Source organism: Protopterus annectens, chromosome 10.part0 (assembly GCF_019279795.1).
Source record: "Protopterus annectens isolate FY-2018-M chromosome 10.part0, PAN1.0, whole genome shotgun sequence".
Taxonomy (NCBI): domain Eukaryota; kingdom Metazoa; phylum Chordata; order Ceratodontiformes; family Protopteridae; genus Protopterus; species Protopterus annectens.
In genome coordinates, this window is record NC_056744.1 from 1,462,815,896 (window position 1) to 1,462,837,185 (window position 21,290).

At 34.5% G+C, this 21,290-nt stretch overlaps 1 protein-coding gene across 1 annotated transcript in view; it reads left to right on the plus strand.

The window, feature by feature from the left end:
- Positions 1-4,664, plus strand: part of LOC122814304 (NXPE family member 4-like) — a 398,587-nt gene extending 393,923 nt beyond the window's left edge. Inside the window, exon 5 of the mRNA XM_044086891.1 lies at positions 4,120-4,664. Within this exon, the coding sequence (XP_043942826.1) occupies positions 4,120-4,664 (545 nt within the window). The remainder of the gene's footprint in view (positions 1-4,119) is intronic.
- The last annotated feature ends 16,626 nt before the right edge of the window (positions 4,665-21,290 follow it).

Consider the following 21,290-nt stretch of genomic DNA (forward strand, 5'->3'; position numbering starts at 1 on the left):
TGATATCTTTATCATCTAGAAGAGGGATACCACAGAGCTAATCACATCTTATGCAGTCTAATGACTGGTGTCAAAGTCATGATCTTAAACTTAATTCAATAAAATGCATTTCATCCCCTTTGCCAAGGATGATATGCCTGCAAACTACCACATCAATAGATCCCTCATCCCTCATCTGCAGCAATTGGAGAGACCACAAAGGTTCCTTACAAAGAAAATTCAGGGTCTTCAAGATCTGTCTTATGTGGACAGACTAAACTCATTGTTACTTTACTCTGTGTAATACAGCTTGCTCAGAGGTGACCTGTGCCTTGCATATAGAGTAATCTCTGACCCAGCTTTAATGTAAATGCTGCACATTCATAAATCAAATGGCACATGGCTCACTTGCTCAAAGGACCTGTAACCTGGTATGTGACATCAACAGAACTTGCTGGAGAGAGATTTGTCTCACAGAGGTTTTCCCTCCTTTGGAACAAGCTTCCTATTCGTGTTAAACAAAGATTCTCATTGGCCCTATTTTAAGCGTAATTTGGACAATTGGATGGGTTATTGTAAATTTACTGGGGGGGGGGGGGCTTCCACCTATGTCCCTCTTGGATAGGGGCAGTAGGTGCTGATTTTAGTATCTGCTTGAACCACACACTGTTGTGAACACAAGTGGAACTTGACTAGACTTATAAGGGCCCTGAGGCCATTAGCTTAGTATCCTCCTATAATCCTATGATCCCATGTATCAGCATATTTGTTTATGTATGTATGTATATATGTATGTATGCATTTGTTTATGTATGTAATTTTTTCATGTTGACTAGATTAGAGTTTTGATCCAAAAGGACGATTTCAGGTTCAGCCCATGGAGGTACAATAAGTAAAAATCTCACCACACTAGGAAAACACAGCAGCATCATTTCCTGGGAAAGGCACACCATCCAAGGTTAAGTCATGTGTAACCTCCTATAATCCTATGATCCCATGTATCAGCATATTTGTTTATGTATGTATGTATATATGTATGTATGCATTTGTTTATGTATGTAATTTTTTCATGTTAACTAGATTAGAGTTTTGATCCAAAAGGACGATTTCAGGTTCAGCCCATGGAGGTACAATAAGTAAAAATCTCACCACACTAGGAAAACACAGCAGCATCATTTCCTAGGAAAGGCACACCATCCAAGGTTAAGTCATGTGTGAATATTAATGTACTGAAGATTTCCAAGATACAGTGAAAATATAAGGCAGAACACTAAACATGCATTTGTTTACTTATTTGTTGATTTATTTGATTATCTATCATCCCTTAACTGGGTAAGTGCACTGGCCTGAAGACTCATTTCAGGCATGACCCAGGCCATTTGGCATTAAAAACAGAACAAGACAGAGACAAAAGTGATAGCAAAGAACTATAGTGTATACAACTTATAAATAGATATACTTTTGACAGTTTACAACAACAGATATTATAATAAAAAAGAAATGCAGAGAACTGGGAAAATATGTACAATGAAGATGTTTTACTAACTTAAGAGAAAATAAATGACAAGAATATAATATTAACAGTATGCCTCTGGTATTGGAAGGAATGTGGAATGTGTGCAGAGAGGGAACAGAAGAGCACAGACAGATTTTGGAGAGGAAAAACAAGGTAGGTGGCTACATGGAGAAAAAAAAAACAATCTATGATAATTAGAAGGCTGTAATTATGTTTTTGATAGAATGAGACATAAGCAGAATTAAAGAGAATTGCACAGATTTCATTACATTTACTTCATAGTCTAACCCTTCCAGGATTCCACTTGTTGGTATGAGGGTGTTTGAAATGCCTGGAGACTCTTATTTCCACCCTGACTTTTACAGAGGTTAGAGTATAAAGTAAACTTAAGAAAATCTGTGGAAAACTGCTGATATATTCACGAGGGGGCAGTTAGTTCTGTGAGGTTCCCCCTTCATGATAATAGTGATACTGTCAATAAATATGCATTCCCAGTGGATAATGCACCAGTGCAAAGATTTATTCACATGTTCTGACTTCCAGAAACGGAAGAACGACATTAGTAAAACTACAGGGCCATGAGTGATCCTCAATTATGAAATTCTGTTTAAAGAAATTAACAGTCTAAGCTGTTTGCTTATGGTTTTGGTCATTTCTATGGTGACTTTGACATTCATTAGGAGGCCGTTACAAGAATCCTACAAGGGTAAATAACTATCTGCATTGAACAAGACTGCACCACATTCATAAAAAGGCATTGTAATCAGACCTCAAGCTTTGGCATAGCCAGAATTACTTCACAGGAATACCACACTAAAACTTTACAACAGGTCTGTATCATGCTTCTCTCTCTCTCTCTCTCTAACCGTGGACAATGTAAGATTTTTCCAGTGTTGCAAATACTCTCCCTATCAGCAAAAACTCCATTATAGTGATTGATGATGACCATGCTGATAGTGATGACCATGAATGTGTACAACTCACATCCTAAATATACTAACTGCAATGGTGCTGATCCCTGGGATTTAAAAGTATTCCATTAGATCTGAAGTTCAGCAACCTTGTATTTAGTATTGTAGCAAGCGTTGAGGTTGGTACACACTGAAGTTCTTACCGTGTTGTAAAGACACATATGGGAAAATGTAATTTTATTTGCCAATTTGTATTTCTTTGTGTCTGAATGTGATATGTGTTGTGATTTTTGTGGGTGTGTCAGTGCATTCTACTGCATACAGTTTTGTGATGTTTTTTTCTTTGTGTGACTGGGGATCATTTATAATAACTGATGATCCCTGTTAGTATTCATACTGGAGACAAATAAAAATATTTAATCTCAAATATATTTTTTTCACATCATTTTCCTGTGACCACCCAAGAATATGTGCATGCTCACATCCAAGCAGCCCAGAATATACTAAATGCAATGTAGTTCAGCCTCAGAGATTAAAAATACTCCATTACATATAATGTTCAACATCTTTGTGTTTACTATTGCAGAAAGTTTTGACGGTGCATAAGATGTAAAGGCACATATTTAATGTACCATCAAATGAACTGCATGCTTATTATTTTCTCTCTGTCTTTCCCCTACAAGTATATATATATATATATATATATATATATATATATATATATATATATAAAATCATAAACACAGCATTCAGTGAAGTAATACATGGTTGTGTTAATAATATAATACTCATCTTAATAAGAAACTTATGGAGGTCTCTGTTTAAATTGTCTGTCAAGAAATGTATTTACTGAATAATTCTAAGCAAATAATGCTGATGCCATCAGTAAATGATACATCCCAAGAAGATTAAAATTTGGTGGGCTACTGTCCAATTCCATCATACCTACCCAAAATTACCTCACTGAGATTTTTATCAGTACAGCTGTACCTGCTTTTGTTTTTGTTTTGTTTGTTTTTTGTACTGAATCTGATATGGATTTACTATGATGTATATGCCTGTTCTTTTTAAAATTCCTAGGACAAGTACAAATGCATTGAAACGTGTGCTTGTTCTTTTTAAATTCATGGATATGATACTGATGCACTGAGGTCAATGTGGCTGTTTTTCCCAAATTCCAAGATCTGCTTCTAGTACATTGAATGCGATCAGCTCAAAAAGCACCTGATTTGGGTAAAGTGTCTCTTTTCTATACCAGTAAGTCACGTTCAAAGTCATGAAAACCTCTATGTTGACAAGATATAGCTTGTACTCAGTGAATTTCAGATCTTAATTTTAATATGAGTTGAGACATGAAGTACATGATAAACATTAATTTAATCATCATCTGTATGGAAGACAAGAGTATTAAAATATACAAAATTTTGTAAATAATATTATGTAATGTAAAATATGTTTCCTGTGAATCTTTATGTAACACGTTTCTTGTGGAGCTTTTCTCCCCCTGGCTTCCACTGAAAATGGACCATCTCGACCCAGTGGACTATCCCGGTCAACAAATGGAAATAAATAAATAAATAAAAAACGGTTTTCCCAAAGATTAGCTGTACTGCATTTTCTTACTTCCAAATGTAAACATGTTAAGTGATAATATAGTAAGTTTTCTTAATGTAGTTTATATTTAATAGAAATTATTTGTATTTATTCTTTCAGCTCTAAGTAAAGTGAATGTTGGACGGAATCAGTGGTACTCAGAGAAATTAGCTGTGGACCTAACAAATAATATCTACCTTCAGTGGAGAACACATGGACTTCCATGGCATCCAGGAGTCCCATTAATGCTTCCTGATAGTCCCTCAGCAGTGAGTCTGATTAACAACATCTATGGGGGAAAGGAGTTCATCACTGTAATCTGTTTGGGAGCCCATTTTACCCGATACCCCTTGAAGGTTTACCTGGAAACACTTATCCATGTTAGGAATGCAGTTAAGAGGCTTCTGGGCCGAAGTCCTGATACCACAGTAATTCTTAAGAATGGAAATACAAGAACACCATATAAATTATTACTTGATAATGATTGGCTGACCTATGAACTCAATCAAGCTTTTGTGGCAGCTTTCATGGGAATGAATGTTTCTCTGGTTGATGCCTGGGACTTAACAGCAGCTTATGAATCAGCAGAGCTGCACCCTAGCGAAGAAGTTATCAAAAATGAAGTAGATGTTCTCTTCTCTTACATTTGTCCTAATATAGATTGAATGCAGTCTGCACATAACCTTAGGTTTATGCAGTAAAGGAGTATCCTTTAATCCTATGTTTAATGCTTGTAAGGACCAACTATATTCTGTGTAACTCTGCAGGACATCTCACCAGAAAACATCTAAAAGGTGAAAAAAGAATCTTGTCCAAGCATCAAATATAAGCAATGATATAAAGACAGTTTAACTGAGCATACTAAGTCCATCCATTGTATTTCAGATTACTGGAGATTTCTTTTCTTAGTCTAAACTGTGGTAGTAAATATCACGTCTATAAACAACATGGATCCACCAATGGTAACATTTTTTCCTTAGTGATTTATTTCTGAAAGAACTGCAAATGTGGTATACATATATATCAACTCACAATTCTAATAATCACATTAAATGAATCTGAGTGCATACATTTTTCAACAAGGTAAATAGAAAAACTGATAAATGCAATAAAATCCAAAGAACAAAATATCGAGGGCATATAATGTGTATCACCAATTCACATGACAGTGCTTCTAATTTAGAACCAATTCACATGACAGTGCTTCTAATTTAGAACCCCCCAGAAGAAGTGAACGTATTGCTCAAAAGAGTACCTCTAATGCAGAGCAGGTTTTTCAGCTCCCCCAGGGCAGACCAGGGGGGAGAACCAATCATTACCAACAACAGAACTGGGGGAGGAATCGCAGATAGATTTCACTCACTTCAGAGAGGAGAGAAATTATCAATTAGAAGTAGAAGGTGAACAAACAGGCTACAAAGTGATTAACCAGGAGAATTTTACTATTTTTAATTTTACAGACCTAGAAGTTACCGTTGATTTTTTTCAACTATTCACCAAAGGTTTACACTTTGTGCCCACTAAACCTAGTTATCTACCCAGGTTACTCATTGAGCTCAAATTATTTGTCCGGAACCTAAATTTAATCTTATTTTTTAAAAACCACGAAATACACAATCATTTTCTTACCAGAAGCAGCACTTTTAACCCCCCCACCCACCCGGTCTTAAAAATTTTTGAAGAATCTGTAGAGTGAGTTTGGAGAGAAAATATGCCCAGGAATCTGGACCAATTTTCAAATTTTGCCCCACATTTACAGGCAGTGGTAGACAAATTAAAAACAGAAGGGATAAGAGTGATGAAACCAGACAAGGGGGTGGAATAGTACTGATGCATCAGTTTGATTATGATAACTATATCCATGACCTTCTACAAGATACCAATATTTATGACGCTGTTTCAAAAAATGAATTAAATATTGCACTAGCAAACATCAAATATGATTTATATGATCACTTTATTCAAGGGGCAATTAATGAAAATCTTTATAACTTTTTAATGGTACCTAAACCTAAAATTCCAGTGCTATTTGGAATTCCCAAGGTGCACAAGGGACTAGATCCCCTTAAATTCCGACCAATTGTTGCGGGGGCGAGGTGGATAACTGAGCCCCTTAGTAAGTTTGTGGACTTTCATTTAAAAGAATTTGTGGCCACCCTTGACTTTATATGCAAAGATTCATGGCAATTTCTAGCCAGCATGTCCTCAGACATTGACAACTCTGATATCCTTATGGCAACCATAGACATAGTTGAGCTCTTCCCTAGTATACCCCACGATATAGGCATACAGTGGTTCACGGAAACATTAGCCACTGAAACAGGGCTGAGTAACAGTTTAACAAACCTCATACTTGAATTCATGGAGACTATTCTACACAACAATTTTATTTGCTTTAATGGCAAATTTTTCAAGCAGAAAAGTGGTGTAGCAATGGGTGCGCCCTGTGCCACAGCATATGCCAACATAGTACTACACAAATGGGAAAAGCTCTTCATTCACACCACTATTTGGAAGCAACATATAAGTTTTTATAATAGATATTTAGATGACATTTGTATCCTTTGGAAGGGCTCAAAAGACAAATTCTTGGAATTTGTCAACTATCTAAATGCAAAGAAATTCCAGCAACCTTGGATCCTGGTAAAACGATTTTATTGCAGAATGTACAAAATAAAATAAAATAAAAAACAAAACAACCTAGACCATCAAAGATACCTTGTTGTACTAAGCGCTTTCTCCCTCCAAAAAGTAAACGGGCATCCTCAGAGTACAAAAAACCAATTCACAGTCTTTCCCTTATATACTAAATTTTGAAAATGAATAATTGAATAATTGAATCAATTTAAAATTAATTCATTAATTAGCAACAACAAAAAAAGTTTGTAAACCTTGGTCTGTATTACACACATTGGTTAAAACTGTTGCAGAGGTATCAGACAAAAAAGCAACAATATGAAAATAAATAAAAAGTAACAGATGAAAGAAACAGATAAAAGAAGCAAAGCAGTATTAAAACAGTAGTATGCTCAAGGAAAAAATTAAAATTCAAACTACATATATAGTAGTGATGTATATTTTACTGAAATAAATGTGTATATAAATGTTTGCATATTAAAATTTTAAATACTTAGATATTAATTGTTTAAATTTTTAGTTGTTAAAATATTAAGTCATCAATAATTAATCATATATATTAAAATAAATATGAACAGTGTATGTATATATTTAATATAAAATTGTAAATTGGAATAATATATTAATATATTAATAAATTAATCAATAAATTAAATTATGTAATACTGTAATATGTAATAATATAAAATAGTATAAAAATATAATATATAATAGTGTAAAATAGTATAAAAAACTAAGATACACTTACTGAAGAATGTCATAAATAAAAACTGATTTTTTGTATGTAAATATAAAAATGTAATAAAAAATGAAATATTCATATCATATAAAATGTGATTTCAACTTGAGTATACTTGATATAGAGATATGTTCATTGATGCCCGGCCATTGACTCGCATTTAAACGTAATTGCCATAGACATTCCTTTGCTTCAAGCATTACTTTCTCATCTCCCCCTTTGTGAACATTGTGAGGGATTCTGTCTATGACAAAAAACAAAAATCTTTTAAAGTTGTTACATTTAACACTGTGGTTGTAAAGAGCACTTGTTTTTTTTATTTTTTTTATATCTCTCAAGTGTTCTGTGATACGTTGTTTTAGCTTCCTAATCGTTTTACCGATATAGAAAGCCGAACAAACAGTACAAGATGCTGCATACACAACCATGGATGAATTGCAGTTACAATGGCCGGGACAACGAATAGTTTTGGCAAAGTGAGCTATAGTAATAAAAGGACTGTCATATATGTATCTACAAATGTGACATGCCCCACATCTATTCATCTTAGATTTCTTAAAATTGTCTGTTTTGCAACTTTTTTCAAAAAGATTTTTAAGGTTGTTACCTCTGCTATATGTCAATTTGGGTTGACTACCCAAAATGTCCACTAATTCGGCATCACCTTTAATAGTACTAAACCATGTTTTCTGAATTATATTAACTATTTTTTGTGATGTCTCGTTGAAAGGAATGATGCAAGTATCATGTCTTGCCAATACAGGATGAAGACCATCAGAACTAGGTAATCCATATTTTATAATGGGTTTGTAACACATTGATCTCTTGTGTATAATCTCTTTACTAATTAAAGTAACAAATTCATATGGATATCCTCTGGTGAAAAACATATTACTCAACTTTTGCAACTCATTTAGAAATACAGTGTCCTCACTAGTAATTCTGGACAGTCTAACCATCTGTCCCTTGACTAGATTTCTTTTTTGATGAATCGGATGGCAGCTGTCAAAATGTAAAAAAGAGTTGGAATATGTTGTCTTCCTGAAAATATTGGACTCAAACTGACGATTGTTTACTGTCAAAGCAATATCTAAAAATTCACAATGGTTTGTAAAGATATGACTGATGAATTTTAAAAATGTAGTAGTGTTGTTTAAGTAAACTATAAAATCAGTAAACTCTTCCTTGGACCCACCCCAAAAAATAAGAATGTCGTCCAAGTATCTTAAATATAACAGCACCTTGACCCAATATTTACTGTTAAAAATAAATTCAAATTCCCATTGTGCCAGAACTAGATTGGCATAAATGGGGGCGCACCTAGCCCCCATTGCTACTCCTGTTTTTTGCCTATAATATTCTTCATTGAAGTATAGGAAATTATTTTCCAATACTAGCTCCAACATTTCAGTAAGTAACCGATTCTCAATGGTGTTTGTGTTTCTATGTTTGTTCAAACACCTTTCAAACATTTCTAGTCCTTCACAATGAGGAATAACTGTGAATAAATTTACCACATCCACTGTTGTCATAATGAAAGGAGAATTAAAATCATAACTCATCGCAAATTTCCTTACAGAATCTAGGCAATGCCAGGAGTCCTTTAAGATATAGGGTAAAGAATTTAGTGTGTTTTTACATTTAAAATCTATATATGCAGCTAGGGCTTCTGTCTTGGATCCCCTTGCGGACACAATGGGTCTGAATGGTGGATTTGATTGACATTTGTGAACTTTGGGAATCCCAAAAATTGAGGGAATGATAGGAAATTCAACCGAAATGAAGTTGAAAACTTCTTTGTCAATCCTCATATCCATTAAATATTCATAGAGTAACCAGTCAATTTTTGTGTAAGCCCTATTTATTTCATGTTTACTGACTCTGTCATATGTGTCATTATCATCCAACAATATGCTCATCCTGTTGTAATAATCTGTACTAAACATGATGACTACCCCACCACCCTTGTCAGGTTTCATAATTCTGTATTTGTCTGAAAATGTAAGTTCCTTCAAACAAAATCTCTCTGCCGTTGTCAAATTGTATTTGGTATTAATTTTATTAGTTAATGTCCTCCTTATCTGACTCTCACATAATTTCTCAAATACTTGCATCATGAAATTGGTGGGGGAATAAATGTACTAGAACGTTTAATAGGAACAACTCTTGAATCCATAGTGGAACTACCTGTGTTATGAAAAAACATTTTCAAATTTAACAACCGAGTGTACAGTTTAAGGTTCAACAATACTTTCGCTATGTCTAAATTATAACTAGGCACAAATGTAAAACCTTTACTAAAAAGTGATAAATATTCATTTCCAAAATATTGGTCAGTGAAGTTGTATAAATTGAGACCATTAAAAGAAATAATAGAACAAGAAGAAGGAGTAAAATTATCCACTTTTGCGCTATTAATCATGGTAATATCTAGATTATTGAGTGTTGTCTCAAAAACTTGCTCAGATACGTTAATATTATCAAGAATGGATAATACACCTTCATTATGGATGTCCATATTACTAAAATCAATGTTAAATGACTCTATTTGTGCCAAGAATTGGTCCTGTAAAGAGGTTGATTGTAACGTGGGCGTTGATTGGGATTGTAGTAACCCTGCCGTTCTCTCAACCTTTCTGACCTCCGTAGAACCGGTGGTTCTAAAAAAACAGAGTGTGTCTCTTCATAACCATTAGTGTTAGGATTATTGTGAGCTCTTTGAAATTGTCCTTCACTATCAGTTAAAGTGTTCCCATTGTGTACATCAGTCACTGTTCTTTTACTGTAATGTTTCATATTTTTATATTCCTTAAAATGTACATATACTTTTTTATTGTTATAATCAAAGGTGTCCCTTTCTATTTTATGATTTTTAATGTCAAGACCTTTGTTAATAAATCTATCCATGTCTCTGTATATGTCTTCAAATCTAAACTTGTTGTGCTCAAACAATAGGTCATGCCTAATACTTCTATCCAATGTACACAATTTCTCATTTAAAACCTTTAATTTCTCATTGTTGTTTCGAATAATCAGTCTCAAAATGTCTAAACCTGTTCTATCAAATATGGTTAACAGTTCGTCAAAGTAAGCAGTACCTTCAAGAAAACCGTGTGGTAGCTTAAACACTCGCAGTCCTTTGGGTACTTGACCCAGTTCAAGTGAGAGTTCGAGAAAGGCATTATCCATTTGTAAGGATTTGAAAGATTTAAGTGTTTTCTCAAATTCAACAAACTGTGAGTTCAAATTGCCCATATCGTGCTGTGCAATATTCTCCTTTCTATGCAGGGAAGGAGCAGCTAAATAAAGCTTAAGATCAGTCACAGGAAACGTAGTAGAATCCCTCACAATGTTCACAAAGGGGGAGATGAGAAAGTAATGCTTGAAGCAAAGGAATGTCTATGGCAATTACGTTTAAATGCGAGTCAATGGCCGGGCATCAATGAACATATCTCTATATCAAGTATACTCAAGTTGAAATCACATTTTATATGATATGAATATTTCATTTTTTATTACATTTTTATATTTACATACAAAAAATCAGTTTTTATTTATGACATTCTTCAGTAAGTGTATCTTAGTTTTTTATACTATTTTACACTATTATATATTATATTTTTATACTATTTTATATTATTACATATTACAGTATTACATAATTTAATTTATTGATTAATTTATTAATATATTAATATATTATTCCAATTTACAATTTTATATTAAATATATACATACACTGTTCATATTTATTTTAATATATATGATTAATTATTGATGACTTAATATTTTAACAACTAAAAATTTAAACAATTAATATCTAAGTATTTAAAATTTTAATATGCAAACATTTATATACACATTTATTTCAGTAAAATATACATCACTACTATATATGTAGTTTGAATTTTAAATTTTCCTTGAGCATACTACTGTTTTAATACTGCTTTGCTTCTTTTATCTGTTTCTTTCATCTGTTACTTTTTATTTATTTTCATATTGTTGCTTTTTTGTCTGATACCTCTGCAACAGTTTTAACCAATGTGTGTAATACAGACCAAGGTTTACAAACTTTTTTTGTTGTTGCTAATTAATGAATTAATTTTAAATTGATTCAATTATTCAATTATTCATTTTCAAAATTTAGTATATAAGGGAAGGACTGTGAATTGTTTTTTTGTACTCTGAGGATGCCCGTTTACTTTTTAGAGGGAGAAAGCGCTTAGTACAACAAGGTATCTTTGATGGTCTAGGTTGTTTTGTTTTTTATTTTATTTTATTTTGTGCATTCTGCAATAAAATCGTTTTACCAGGATCCAAGGTTGCTGGAATTTCTTTGCTTACAAGTTGTTGGCGTTTGGATTTGGTTTAACTATCTAAATGCGACAACAGAGTTTCTGTCGTTCACTTATGAAATCAGTGAACACACATTGCACTACTTAGATGTTTTACTCACTAAAAATACAAGCAAAAAAGGTTTCATATCACAAATATATCGAAAAAGCACATACTCTAACACTTTTTTACATTTTGATAGCGGCCATCCACTCTACATAAAAAAAGGAATCATAAAAGGCCAGCTTATTCGGGCCTCAAGAATGTGTAGTTCCACTGAACTTTTTTTCAAAGAAGTTGACTTCTTGAAAAAGCTTTTCACAGAAAGAGGTTACCCCTTAACACTTTTTAAGGCAATACTAGTGGAGGTCTTAGATAAAAGAGATAGTTCTTACCCCCCACTACTAGGAACAGGGTTACCTCCATCTTTACTAGTTAAGCAAGTGGATACTAACAAACAAAAGAATTTTATATACACTTATACTAATGATTCACATCTTATAGAAGACACCATTAAGAATTTTTGGCCAATTGTCATTATGCAACAAGACATTAGGGATTTGCTTCCTGCAACAATCAATTTTACAAGAAAAAGAGACATCAATCTTAAGGGAATTTTTGAAAAGAGCTCACACTTTACACAGAGACATACAAGTAACTGCTCCACTAAAAGGTTGGGAACATTTTGCTGTGGCAGATGTCACCAATGTGCTTACATACTACAAGATGATCATGTTAAGATACCATCTCAAAAAATTAATTTAAAAGCTTATGATCATTATTCTTGCACATCTACTGGTGTAGTTTACCTTGGCCTATGCCAAAGCTGCCCAGCTTTTTATGTGGGCAAGACGGAAAGAGCATTCAGATGCAGGATTTATGAACATCTTTATGAGATTAGTAAAAAGAAAGAAACAAACGCATTTTTAAACACTCTCTTACTTGTCCAAGCATGTCTATTAAATTTTTTGTATTAGAAAAAGTGACCCAAGATCAAAGAGGTGGGGATTGGGAGACTAGGCTAGGCACCAGAGAGCTCATTTGGCAGTTAAAACTAGACGCCACAAAACCCCCTGGGTTGAATGAAAACACTAGTTTGGCTTGTATTTTAAAGGCAAACAGAAATGTTTTATAATCTACTAATTATGTGGCCAGAAATGTATTTATAAGTACATTCATACTGATTATTTTGCAAAATTTTTAACAAGATTTCTTAACCAATGAATTTAGAACACAAGGAATTAAGAAGCATTCATCAATTTGTATAATATACATATATATTTGACATAACCTTTAGATATAACCACAATTCACCAGCAGTAGTTTTTTCACCAACACATTTATTTAGGTAGTATTATATATCAAGGAGTTTAGTATTTTAGTTTATTTATTGCGCATGTATTAATCAATTTATATAATATTTATTGTCTTTTTAAAGATTAAGAGTTTATGAGCAATATAACGCATTAGTTATTAAATTTAATGAAGTTAACAATAACACACAGTGAATCACACTTTACTATATTAATTCATTTAACTTAGAGTTACAGTGGTTGTACAAATATGCATAATTTTAATATTTTACATTTTTATTTTTTATTTTACATGGAAGTCAACCAAAGTTCTAAGAAACACATGCAAACGGTTTACACAAGAAAGTTTTAATAGCTGTCTAGACTTCCTAGTTCGATTTTTTGTCAAGTGGAATAAGCTTACAGACAGCTGTATTTTATGTATGAAGTTATATTTATAACTTGTCATCAGCATTTTAACAGTTTTTATATTTTAAAGGTAGCACACGGAAACATTATAGGGTTTACATGACAGTTTCCCGGTGCATCATTCATACTTCACAGAGTGATTTAATTAATTAGTTAATCAAGTTTTTGATCAATCAATATGCATTCAACAGACTATTTAAGTCTTTTGTAAATTCATGATGATTGTACTTGAAAAAGCCCGGTATCACCGGGCGAAAGCGCTTGTGTCTTATTGTTTTTTACTACGTTTGCTTTTACTTCTTCGTTGTGTACTAATAAATAGTTGTATTCGACTCAGCACGTTGGTTTGGCTACTTTTCTGCCTGAATTTGGAAACTACTGATTGGAGTCAAAAGAAGCCTATTTCCAACAAGAAGGGACAGTTGTTTTTTGACACGCTTTTGGTCTGGAAGTTTTGGATTTGGTGAGGTCTTCTGTTAGTTTATTCCTGGTTTCTTCATTCTTTGGTTGGTTTGTATCAACATTACTTCCACTTATATTTTAAATGTAATTCAAATTACTAATACTTATTTAACTTTGTGGTAATTGAATTGGATTGTGTAAAAACAAATAAAAAGTGTAACACTTTAAAATATTCAAATCAGGACCTTGAAAATACTGATTCTAGAAGAAAAAGGCAAAAACCAAAGAAATGTAAAACATAGCAACAGCTGCTTTTATAACTGCCCCCCCCCCCCACACACACACACAGCTTTAGGGATTTGTGCATTCTAAGCAACTTCTACTTTAATTAATCAGTTCTGAATTTGAAATGGCTGTACCTCAGAGAAGCAAAATAATTTCCTGTTTTACAGAGATATCAACATTACCATCTTCCTGACACTGCTGGGTTAGGTTGGGAAGCCTTATTTCCAAGATGCTCTGCTTTGTGAAATTTCAGTTGATAAAAGTCTCTTCATGAATCTTCTTCAGTGTAGTTCTGGCATTTATGCTTTGAGATTCCATTCATTTCTTGTTTTTTTTTTTTTTTTCTATTTTGCACAGTTTTTTTCTGTAATTTTATCAGTATTTTATTATACATAATTTTACCAATACATTTGTGAAATACCAGTGTGCTGTGTTGGTAGCTGGCATCAGATCTTGTTTAATGTTTGTCCTGGATCTCCTGTTAAATTCCATGTGGCATACAATCTTAAGTAAGGATTCTCACCTTGTTGCCCTCTTGGGCACACTAGTCTTCTACTGTGCAGCTGCATATTCACTTAATTTTTTCACAGGGTCTAGAGATAAAAAGAGCTCTGCATAATATTTGTGTATGTCACACATTAGCAAGTTTTATTTGCAGCTATTGTAAGTTGTAATTAAAGTACATAGCTGGTGCCTGCTGTTTAACATCATCCTCCCATTAGCCAAGGTGGTCAGGATTATGGCACCTCATGTCACTGTAATGATGACAGCACTGTTCTCCCTTGGATGGGATACCAGATGCACTGGAGACAACCTAATTACTAAGGCCCTTGATAGTCATCCTGCAGTAGCCCCTGTTGTAATCCTTATGGAGCAGCTAGAGAAAGAGTTTTGACTCCTCCTCACATCACCACTGCATTCTAGAAGGAGCACTACCCTCTTCTCCAGCCATGCTGTTTCACCTTGAAGACTCTCCAGGAAAAATAACAGACAATTGGGTCACAAATCATGTCTTGCTTGTCCCATTGGCCACACAATAATGAGTATCAGATACCTTATTTGGCCAACTCATGAAAAATCAGAAAACATAGGTACTGTATTAGGATGCCTCAAAATGGCACTTTAGGTTATAAAATATGGTAGTTGACAATCCCAGTGTATGCTGTTAATAAATCAGGCATTACAAGCATCTCCATGTACCGATGGTTAGATATGGCATCTACAGATCCTCCCCTGGAAGCATGGCCTGAACTGCTCAAGGGCAGTGCTGCCTGCAGTGATCAAGGTGTGTACACAGCATCAAGTAGACCTGAGCACATTAGTTATCAGGTATGCTCATCTCGCAAACTGATAGATTCAGAAACAGTAATGAGTTGAGCCCTAATTAGCATACTCGCCACAGTCAGATGAATCTACTTGCTATAAACATGATGACAGCAGGCAGAGAACCTCATCACACTAAAGAAGAAATCTGTAGGGTTTACAATTTTGGAACCTGCAAAACAAGAATTTTGGAAGAGCACTTCAGCAAAAATATATCTGTTTGCACAAGGTAAGTGCTGCATTTTTACTAAAACTGCTTTTAATTGCTATTCAACCAGTTGTCAAGAAAAGATGTATGTTTGTCATTACTTCTAATTGTATTGGGAAATGTGCATTAATAGTGAGGTTGTGTTAGAGAAATATGTATTTGAATATAGAACTTCCAGCAACCTTGGATCCTGGTAAAACAATTTTATTGTAGAATATTTAAAATGAAATAAAATAAAACAAAACAACCTTGACCATCAAAGATTCCTTGTTGTACTAAGCGCTTTCTCCCTCTAAAAAATAAACGGGCATCCTCAGAGTACAAATTGATATTTTGGGTAGTCAACCCAAATTGACATATAGCAGAGGTAACAATTTGAAAAATCTATTTGAAAAATCTTTTTGAAAAAAGTTGTAAAACAGACATTTTTAATAAATCTAAGATGAATAGATGTGGGGCATGTCACATTTGTAGACACATTTGTAGATACATTTACGACAGTCCTTTTATTACTATAGCCCACTTTGCTAAAACCATTCATTGTCCTGGCCATTGTAACTGCAATTCATCCATGGTTGTTTATGCTGCATCTTGTACTGTTTGTTCGGCTTTTTATATCAGTAAAACGATTAGGAAGCTAAAACAACGCATCACAGAACACTTGAGAGACATTAAAAAACATAAAAAAACAAGTGCTCTTTACAACCACAGTGTTAAATGTAACAACTTTAAGAGATTTTTGTTTTTTGTCATAGACAGAATCCCTCACAATGTTCACAAAGGGGGAGATGAGAAAGTAATGCTTGAAGCAAAGGAATGTCTATGGCAATTGCATCTAAATGCGAGTCAATGGCCAGGCATCAATGAACACATTTCTATATCAAGTATACTCAAGTTGAAATCACATTTTATATGATACATTTTACATTACATTTTTATATTACAAAATCTCAGTTTTCATTCATGATGTTTTAAGTAAGTGTATTTTGGCTTTTTTATACTATTTTACACTATTTTACATTATATTATTATACAATTTAATTCACTGATTTGTTTATTAATTTATTATTTATTTTTATATTTACAATTTTATATATAATATATATATACATATTGTTCATATTTATTTTTATATTTAATCTGATATTTATGATTAATTATTGATGATTAAATATTTTAACAATTAAATATTTAAATATTTATATACATATTTATTTCAGTAATATATTCACCATCATTATTTATTTAAGAATTTTAACTTTTTCCTTGAGCATACTACTGTTCTAATACTGCCTTGCTTCTTTTATCTGTTACTTTTTATCTGCTGCTTTTTTGTCTGATACCTCTGCAACAGTTTTTTCTATGTGTGTAATATAGATTAAGGTTTATTACTTCTCTTGTTGTTAATTAACAAATTAATTCTAAATTGATCTAATTATCCAATTATTCATTTTCAAATTCAGTATTTAAGGGATGGACTGTGAATTGGTTTTTGTACTCTGAGGATGCCCGTTTATTTTTTAGAGGGAGAAAGTGCTTAGTACAACAAGGAATCTTTGATGGTCAAGGTTGTTTTGTTTTATTTTATTTCATTTTAAATATTCTACAATAAAATTGTTTTACCAGGATCCAAGGTTGCTGGAAGTTCTTTGCTTACAAGTTGTTGGCGTTTTGGATGTATTTGAATATATTTGAATTGCTAGTTTTAAAGCAAAGTAGTATGTAATGCATTTTATTCTATTAATTATATAAGAAAAAGGATGAATTCATGCGTAACTGCAAGAAGTTTTGAAACTGCAGTGTGGCTTGTAGCAAGTTGGCCTCTGACCCTGGCAGCTGCTAGCTCAGCAAGTTTTAATGTTTATGCTTTTCACAAGTGATTATCTGCTGGGTCAGGAAATTAAATATGTGAAATAATGAAATCTTCTGCTCTTTCCCGCTAGGATGATTTGGCCTTGTGTATGTGTTACTAGATAACAAGCAGCTGTTGAGAAAGTGTTACAGGGGAACAAAGAAGTGTATTAGAAGACTGAATCTTCTATTGTATTCGAACTAGTCTGAAACCTTGGAGAAGTAACTTTACAGAAAGACATTATGTCTGACCAGGTGGTAAGCAAGGCCGTATTGTTACCAGAGGAAAACTTTTTTTAAATATACAGCATCAGCATAATTTAATGAATAGAACACTGTAAGCTAAAGTGATGTAGATGCCCTGTGACTGACCACATCAGTAAGGTGGGCACAACTTGAATGTAAAGACTATAAAAATTATGTACTTCCTGCTTCATGTCAGACAAAATTCTATACTTGTACGTTTTTTTCCTCCTGGTGTACACTAGTAAACTTTTGAACCTGAACCTCCTGTGTATTGATCTCTTGATTTTATTTAACAGTTTGGTCCTTCTTTAGCCGGAAATCCCTCAGACAGCTGCAGATCAGAGTCTACCGGTGGTCGAATACAGCGCAGGAGAAGTTACCGAAACGGTTCTTCTTGGGTGAAAAGACCTCAGACTGAATTGTCGTTTAAAGAGGCTGGCCACTTTCTGATCTGTGGCCGAAGAGCGGATCCTGGACGGCTCAATACCGGAGGCTCAGGTAGGAAGACTTTTGCCTTTTTTCTGTTTTAGATCAGGGACTAGGTTACAGTAAATATTGTTGTCCAGATTTGTTATGCAGATCAGGGACACAAGGAATTACTGTGTATTTGGTCATAGATCAGGGTAACAGAATAAGGTAGGCAGTTATTCTAGATAAACTGTGAAAAGGAACTGAAATTTTGATATCACGTTATAAGAAGGGTTACGTAACATTTTCATTTACCATGGGAAATCGGTGCACTAAAACATCACGAGATCCGCCCCTAACCGAAGACGCAAAATATATGCAATCACAACGTTCTGATAATGTTAGGTATTATACGAAGTGGGTTAACAAATATGAATTTGATGGTAAATTAGATAAAATTTCACTGGTTAAACTCCTTAAGCAACTTAAATCTGATGCGGAAGGTCAGGCAAAAAAACAACGCCAATTAGGCATTCCTCAGGCACACAGGTGGATTGAGGAAGCAAACCGTAGGGAACAGAAGACTAAGAATTTAAAGACATTATTTTTAGACAAAGAAGATAATAACATAGTAATAGCAACAGCTCCTCCTCGCCTGCCCACTCAGTTACCTTTTTCAGGATATGAAGCGAGTGGACAGGCTGGTCCGCCTCCGTGTTATCCTGAGGTCTCAGTGAGACCACAACCATTTATTAGAGATCCTATTGAAACTAGGTCCCGAGCGCGTAAAATACATGGGGAAGCAGAATCATATCAAATAGAGAGAAACCTACAGGATGAGAATGAGGAGGAAATATGTCCGCTTATAGAGGACCCAAATCCTCAGGCGGGACAGGCAGGGCAGGACCCAACTCTCTTAGTATACAGACCATGGACACCGGAGGATATCCGAAAAGCTACTGAGGGAATCCCCCATCTGAAAGTTAATTTTACAAAATTTTTAGAAGATTTGCAAGGCATGAGGTTGAGTTATCACTTGAATGGGGAAGAAGTAGAGAAAGTAGTCAGACAAATTATAGGTCCAGATTGGCACATGATTTGTGGCACCTGGAATCCTCGTAATGCAGAGTTTAAACCACTCCCACATAGTGACGCAGAACTAGACAATAGAGTGAAAGGTCTTACAGACCGAATCTCTGAGAAATGGAAACCTAGGGCAGACTGAACTTGCATTAACTAATGCATACAACAGGAAAATGAGACGATAGATGGATACTATGCTAGATTGTTGGAATGTTTTAATAATCATAGTGGTATGACAGTTCCTGAGAATCAAGTGAATGATTCCCCGTATAAACAACAATTGAAAAATGCATTTTTAAAAGGTTGCATTGCACCTATCAGTAGCTTCATTACGAAGCATATGATAAACCATCGAACAGGTAGGCTACAAGCCTTACTTGAATATGCTAGACATGCTGAAAGACATTTTAAGAGCAAGAAGAAAAAGAAGGTGCACGTCTTCACTGCTGAAGACGGAGCTGAAGTATTTGTGTTACAGTCAGGTAAAAAGGGAAAGAAAAATGCCCAGGGAAATAAACAGTCTGACAAATGGTCAGAAGATTTTGAGGAAAGAAAAAAGAGAGGTGAATGCTTTAAGTGCGGGAAGAAGGGACATCTAGCGAGGGATTGTAAACAGAACAAAAAGGTAATCGCAGAAGACAAGGGAGATGAGGACTGACTGATAGTGAAGATACATCATGCAGAAGTCAGAAATCATCAGGAGAAGTTAATAAACAGAGAACAAATATAAATGTGATCGAAGGAATAGAGGAAGTGCAAGTAGATATGGAGGATGAAGAAAGTGAAATTTTGGATTTAGCATTATTGAGCCTAGAGCTCTACTTAGCAGATACGAAACCGGAAGTTACACTTCTGGTGGAGGGAAGAGAAGTTAAATTCCTGTGTGACTCAGGAGCGTCACGGACCCTGATTCACCCCTCCAAGTTACCAGAACATTCTGAATCACCTGATTATATACTAGTGAAAGCTGCTAATGGACAGCTATACAGGGAACCACTTTCCCATGATATAGCAATAACTGACCCTGTTTCAGGTATGACCCAAAGAAGTAAGATTGTTGTTTCTGCAAAGTGTCCAGTAAACCTATTGGGTAGGGACCTTATGCAGATATTTGGCAAAGCAGTAGTTCCAACTGTGCAGGGTATGGAGGCACAGAGGCAAATGGATACTTTTGTGGTGCGATCGGAGGGTGAAACTTTTTATTGGTACAGCCAGGACCTAGTTACGACTGGTCCAGGGGCAGTAACCGGGGAACTGATGAACGTAGTCATCAGTAAAGCCCCCTCCCTTGACACTGATCGACAGCATTTGTTACACTGTACTCTATACTACTGTAATACGCCAGGGCCTGATAGAGAATATGAACAAGAATTGTTCAAAAATCGTGCAACTATAGATTAGTATTACGTACTTTGTATTGGGATCCTGGGGGGAACAGTGTAGTTAGCTGTTCATTGCCTCAAGAATTCCTTGCATTATATAGATCAAATCGATTGCCACATGTCAGCTTGACAAAAAACAAAAATGTAAAATGGGCAGACTTAGGAGAGAAGGTAACAAGATGGGAAAAACAGACTGACTTAGAATTGTCAGAACAGGGAATACAGAAACAAAAGTTGAATTGGTTGACGCAAACGCACTCAGCTGTACACTTGCAATCTAGCGAGGACAGCTGATTAGCATTTTTATTAGAAGAAGAAGAGAAAGCCTTATGTGAAATACCAATGACTCTTTGGTCAACAGGCAAGTCAGATGTAGGACTTATTCGAACAGCAGGACCAGTTACAATTACACCAAAGTCAGCATTTAGGCCACAGAAAAGACAATATCCTTTGAGGAAAGATGCAGAAATAGGGATCAAGCCTATAATAGCAGCATTACTCAGGGAAGGAGTACTGGTAGAATCTCCTGATTCACCATATAATACAGCCCTATTTCCTGTTAAAAAAGCAAACGGGGAATGGCGGATGGTTCAAGATTTACAAGCTGTAAACAATGCAGTGATACCCAGAGCACCCATGGTGCCAGATCCACATACTTTGTTAAATGACTT